Source organism: Buceros rhinoceros, unplaced genomic scaffold (assembly GCF_000710305.1).
Source record: "Buceros rhinoceros silvestris isolate BGI_N320 unplaced genomic scaffold, ASM71030v1 scaffold19579, whole genome shotgun sequence".
Lineage (NCBI taxonomy): Eukaryota > Metazoa > Chordata > Aves > Bucerotiformes > Bucerotidae > Buceros > Buceros rhinoceros.
In genome coordinates this window covers 37,542-43,777 of record NW_010432335.1, presented here as the reverse complement: position 1 = coordinate 43,777, position 6,236 = coordinate 37,542, and the positions used below count along the sequence as shown (strand labels likewise).

General features: G+C 43.2%; 1 protein-coding gene across 1 annotated transcript in view; it reads left to right on the top strand.

Annotated features, from left to right (window-relative positions):
* Positions 1 to 542: 542 nt before the first annotated feature.
* HUNK (hormonally up-regulated Neu-associated kinase) overlaps positions 543 to 6,236 on the top strand; it is a 38,171-nt gene continuing 32,477 nt past the window's right edge. Inside the window, exons 1-2 of the mRNA XM_010143750.1 lie at positions 543 to 575; positions 2,068 to 2,360. Coding sequence (XP_010142052.1) covers positions 543 to 575; positions 2,068 to 2,360 — 326 coding nt within the window. The remainder of the gene's footprint in view (positions 576 to 2,067; positions 2,361 to 6,236) is intronic.

Sequence of the window (6,236 nt, the reverse complement as noted above, 5' to 3'; positions counted from 1 at the left end):
AGGCTTCCAGGTGCGTGTGGTCATAGTGCTCCTCTGGGCTTCACGCAGGCAGCTAGCTGTCTTGTGGGTAGTGTTCAGCCTTGTCTCTTTATCGAGGGTATTTCATCAGAATGATCGTCTAGCAGCAGAAATGTGCCCAGCTGATAACGTGATATCACGTCAGTGACACTGACTTCTTACTCTTAGGACAGAGTATGGAGCCCCAGCTTCTGTAGTTTTATTCTTCGATTCCTCTGCTGATAAAACCTGACTTTGGTTCAAGGCATGTGTGTCAAAGGGTGCAGATCTATTTTTGTTGTCATATTTCTAGACCTTATTTTTTGTGGCTTTTGTTCTCTGAAGGAAAACCAAAATGATTGCTAATTTAACCTTTCCTTCACTTGCAGAAAAATTAAAGGTAACACTAGTCAGACTGGGAGCTGTCATGTGCTTGATGTGTGCTTGGCACTTTCTCAAGCTAGGAAGGCAGCCAGATATGTTTTGAATAAGTTTGTCTCCCTGTTGCCAAAGCCCACCAGCCCACAGTGCTGTGGATTGTCAGGATGTACTTGGCCGTGGTTGAAAGTGAGTTTGCTGTGAGTAGTTGTTCTTTGGCCATTTGTTAGTCATTGGGTGTTGTGTGAGCTGGAGATTGAGGAAAGCCTCCTGGGCTTGCCCATTAAGTCTAGGGTAAATAAAACTGAGGTTTCCCCCACATTTGTTACTCCTTTTCATTGTAGGAGTAAGGTAATGTGGGAAATCCTCCAAGGTGAAATCGAGGCAGACAGCAAATATGTGAATGCAACATCTTTGTGCCTCTGTCTGGGTGGGGGGGAAGTGTGACATTTTGTGTCCGTTTTGTTGGCCCCGTACCCGTGCAAACAAGGTTCTTTCGCATCACGTAAAATTCAGTGTCACGCAGCAACACCACGCACCGTGTTTCCCTTGCTCTCATCCTGACAAACAAGCAGCTGTCTTTCGGGTATTGATGGGTGAGCTGTGAAGTCGGGGTGTGTGCGGTGAAGGACTTCCTTTGTTGCAGAGCTCTGAGGAAATGAGGAACCTGGGAGGAGGATTTTGTGGTGCCTTTTGTTGCTCAGTCTGGCACAAGCTGTTAAATCTTTGCCTGTTGCAGATGACCTGGAAGTCTGCAACAGCCGATCTAAATAAGAAATCTCAATAAATAAATGTCTATAAATTTGAGACAGAAAAGGCGGATACTTTTCTTGCAGTTATTCAGTGAATCCATTAAAACGAGAAAAGGAACCAGATTCTTCAGGCATAGAACAGAGCGGTAGCCTAGCCAGTCCCATCCTTTTGTTCCCTGGTGGTGTTCTGCACCAGTAATGAGAAGGAAAGCACTTGGATAGGCACTGTGCTGTGTCATAGATTGTCTCCTTAGTTTTATTAGGTATTGTCATGATGGGCTTCGGTTGACTTGGACAGCTTTGAGCATCTGTGCCACTAAGAACTTGCAGTAAGAAAAAACAGTCTTGCCTTCTTGGATTTTGCAGAGTTGCTCAGTTTTACAAATCACAATAGGATCATCTCTCATGTGCATTTTAAAAGAGGAAGAAGAAATGTGCCGGGAGAGTGGTACCAAAATTGTTTCGATTTTCATAGTACGTTTTTATTCTGTTTAATCATGCGAAACTAAAACTTGACTATAGTTTAAGAAACTTGTCATATCATCTCAAGTTCTATATCCAAAGCCAGGAAAAGCCAGAAATTACACTTAAAACTTGTAAACTCTGCCTGAAAACTTTCTGGGGAAATGGATAAAATAAATGCCCAGCATTAAATGTGCAGAGGTTTTGGGTATGGTTAATGAGATTGTCTCCTCTCTACCTATTTCCTTGCAATAACTTTTGTCTGTCATTGTACAAGGTAATAAAGAAAGAAATTGTCAGTGGGGTTGAAAAAACAGCTGTATCTCTGACCTGCGCTGTTGTGCTGGAAACCATGGTCTATCAGTTGAGACTGACATCCTTTTGATTTTTTTTCTTTTTAGGTTTTTTATACTAGGTTAAAGCAATAAATCATTGGCGCGACTGCTAATAACCTCTTCTCCTCTGTTTTTTTCATTAGGTGGCGGTGAAAGTAATTGACAAGAAAAGAGCCAAAAAGGACACCTATGTCACCAAGAATCTGCGACGGGAAGGGCAGATCCAGCAAATGATCCGCCACCCAAATATTGCTCAGCTGCTGGATATTCTGGAAACTGAGAACAGCTACTACCTTGTCATGGAGCTGTGCCCTGGTGGCAACTTGATGCACAAGATTTACGAGAAAAAAAGGCTTGAGGAGCATGAAGCACGCAAGTATATCCGGCAGCTTATTCTGGCAGTTGAACATCTTCACCGGGCAGGAGTAGTTCACAGGTAATGTTAAAAAAACCTCTCATAAAGTTTATCAGAGCCTCTAAGTGGTATTTTGGCATTTATTTATATAGTGAAGAGGCTTTCTTATAAAAATAAATTCCTGACAGCTTTTTTCGGCTAATCTTCATTATATTGTTTAGATGCTTATATTTTAGACATTAGAAAGTATCTGCAGAAAGCACGTAAGTAAGTGTGTGACTTCATGAGAGCACACAGGAGCCGTGGTGACTCCACGTCCTCAAAGATAAGCTTGTGTTTTGCAAAAGTAGGGCTCTTTGCCTGCAGGTAGCACTTTTTTGCCTCTTCGGAGCTCTGTACCAACATTAACTAATGTATCATTTCACTATTTCTTTGAGGAGGTGGTTGTGTCTGGTTGTTTTACTGGTAGCAATACAGTAGTATAGGGAGATGAACTGGTTTGCCTGAGACCTCACAGTGACACAGGTGGGACAAAGTCTGAATGGGACCACGGAAGCCCCTTGCTTCTGCTTCTTTGCTCTTTCCATTTGTTATGTTGCCTTGACAGGACCTCACAAGTTTGAAGACCATTAAGTACAATGCAGAGTCTGCGACTGTTCTTTTCATCTCACAGTCTCTTCTCAGGAGAGATGCAGAGCTGTTGCAGTGTGTTGCTTGCTGTCTTTAGGCCCTTCATTCAGTCAGTCTCTAAGCAGGATGTGTATCTCCTTGCAGGAGTATGCTATGGAGTTAAAAGTTTACCTAGCCTCCGAGGGAAACGGGACGTGTTTGTCAGAGGGAAGTCTGCAGAGGTTTCTTGAATAAGGAGTAGCTTTCTCTGCCTGGAGTCCCTGAGCAGCAAGTGATAGGGAAGGAGCACCCTCCTGCTGGGAGAGTGCAGGTGGTTGCGATTGCCTGTCCCACTTACGTGCTTTTGGCTGCTGTGGAAACAGGAGGACGTTGGGCTGGGTGGGCCTTTGGTCTGAGCCACCATGTCTCCTCTTCTGTTCTTAGGTGTATTTATAGGGTACGGTCTAAGAAGGAGGCTCTGCTTTCTAAAATTGGGCCAAATGGTGTTAAGTCTGAACTCCCACATACTTCTCGTATGTTGCTGAGCAAGCTGTATAGGTCCCACCCTCTTAGGTTATGTTGGCACGTTGTAGGAGCTAGACACCTGAATATTTCTGAAGATCTGGGTCTTAATTTCCTGACTGAACTCACTCTGTAGAGAACGGAGAGCTGTTGTACGTGTCCGTCCACAGGGCTGCTGTGCAGGCAGCTGGCAAACTGCCTGAAGGCATCCCACAGCCAGCTTCTCCAGCTGCACCCAGCGGTGTGTGGAGCTGTGTGCTGTTGCCTACCATTGAGCAAAGCTGTTGGGTGCATCTGGCTTTGTGGAACTTCATGCACTCTGAAAACTCCCTTTTTTGTCTTGAATCTCTCTTGTGATCCATTAGGGATAGGTGCTACCTGTGCATACTACCTAGGGTGTACTGAGGTCTTATCTCAAGGTAAACTTCTAGTACTACTGTAATATAAATATTTGAGCAGCCACCAGGTCTGTTCTGCAGATTCTCTATCAACAGCTACACTGCTGACCTCTTGAAATTATTAACCCCACAGTTTGGGGTATGGAAAAAGAAGTCTTCTACTTATTGCTTTAAGGGATCAGTTGATATCCGGTATGTACAGAGAGAGAAAGGAAAAAGGTCAAAGTTTCTGATTTGGGCAGAGGAAAACCTGGCAGGAACAGGTGACCATGTTTAGCTTCTAACAGCAGTATTGCGTTCAGCAGCAGTTCCTCTCACTGAAAAATTTACATTCTGCATAGTGGCTGAAGTGCTTATGGGAGGTTGGTAGGCTTGGCTTTAACTCCATTTTCAGAAAGGATTCAAACCCACATTTTGTTCAAAAATAGCTTGTTCACTAAGTACAAGCTAGAAACAACAAGATACTGTGGTGGGAAGATGGCAAGGCTTTGGGGTCCAGGGAGAACATGAGCCTGAGTTCCTGAACGGGTGCTGTACTCTTGCAGCAGTTTTGGCCCTCAACCCTTCTGTCTGTCTTCTGTCTCTCTGAATATGAGGGCAGCTCAGAAAGACTGAAGCGTGAGGGACCTTTGTGAGGAGAGGGAGGAAGCAGCCCTGGAAATACTGACATGCTCTGCTGCATCTGGCAGCTGAGCTATGTCCATCCAGCCCTGTGGCAATGGATTAATCCTTATCCCAGGGGCAGCATACTCCATCCACTCTGTTTTTCAAATCACAGCACAGCACAGGGCTTGTTCTTGGGAGTCTTTGGTCTGAGTAATGAGCAGGTCCAATTCTGCTTAAGCTGATGAAGCCTGACAGAATCACAGGCAGTATATCTCCGAGTATTTTCTCTAGTTTAACCATATAATGCCTTGACTTATTCTGCAATAAGTATGCAGAGCAGCGTAGAGATGCAGAAAAAACACTGGTCACAGGATCCAGATTTATTCTCCTGGCTCTCTGCGATCAAGAGAGGGAGAAAGAATGATAGTTACCCCAAGAGCTGTCCTTCAGCATCTCAGTCTTTTGACCGTGGCAACTCTAAAAACAGGCTGCTCAATCGACAACCGAAGAGGGGGAAAAAATAGTGCAGTAGTCTGATTCATTCTCACCCTGGATGAAATGGCAATGTTCTGTTGTTGTTATTGTTGTTATTTTTAAAGCAGGTAAAAATAACAGCACTTTCATCTCTGTGGTGATCTGTGGGTGTTTGCATTCACTGCGTGTGAAACAAATCGTGGCATCCTAGGCCAGAAAGCTGTCTAGTGTTATTCTCTCTCCAGATGCTTTCACCATTCACACTGAATGGGGCAGGACATTGAAGAGTGTTCACTGACTGGTTTATTACAAAAAATCATTGGTTTTGTCTGCATTATTCAGGGGATAATACAGATGACTTATCCTGTTCTGTAACTCAGGATGAAAAAAGCCAGATGAAGTAAGCTGCGTGAAATTCGCTTGCATTATTTGATTAATATTACTTGGTAAGCTTAATGACTTACAATCAAGACTTGGCGTGGCACAAAAGCACTCTGATCTTTGGACAAGATCTGGGACCCAGAATGCAATAAAAATGCTTCTGTTAAAAGTCACTGATGTGTGAACAGCCTAAAATTAAAAAACTTCAAGAAACCTCAGTTTATTTAGAGAGGCTTAAAAACTCCAAAAGTTATGTTTGACTGTATAGATGTATTTTAAATGATAAATATTTCATCTACGGTGGATGAAGAGTGGAAGTTCCTGAGTGCAGGACCTACATATTCGGTGAGGGGTGTCCAGGGTTCGTAACTCCTTTGCCACTCGCTGAAAAAAGAAATGACGCTATTCTAAATATAATTTCATGTAATCATTTATGTTTCATTCCTTCTATCAGAAGAGCTGGTTGGTTGCTAAAAATATGCTTGCAACAAGCTCAGCTGTGAATCAGGTAGGAATATTTATCTTTCCCTCTGACAGAGGAAAACAAACCCAAATGGCAGTATCTGGTGAAGCTTTCTCTTTTCAGAGGGTGTTTACATCGGCCTTCATGCTGTCAAAAAGGAGGATGAACAGTAAGTCACTTGGGAGTGTAAGGACAACAGGGAGAATGAAGTGAAAGCCTTGGTGCTTGCCACTGCATCCCACAGGAAATTCTCAACAACCCTTTTAAAGTAATTTTAACAAAATTCAATCCCATTCAGTGCAATTACTGTCAGGATGTCAAGGAAAAGAATTTAATAATGTATTGGTAGCAAAGATAGCGTTCTGTATATCCACTTTTTCTGTCTTCATGGCAGCGTGTTCATACCTTCCAGTGCCATTTTGTAATTAAAAGCAGATCAGGAGTTTGAAAGACACAAAAACCCCTGATGTTTTGAGCGGAGTTTATATATTTTCCCATAATCTC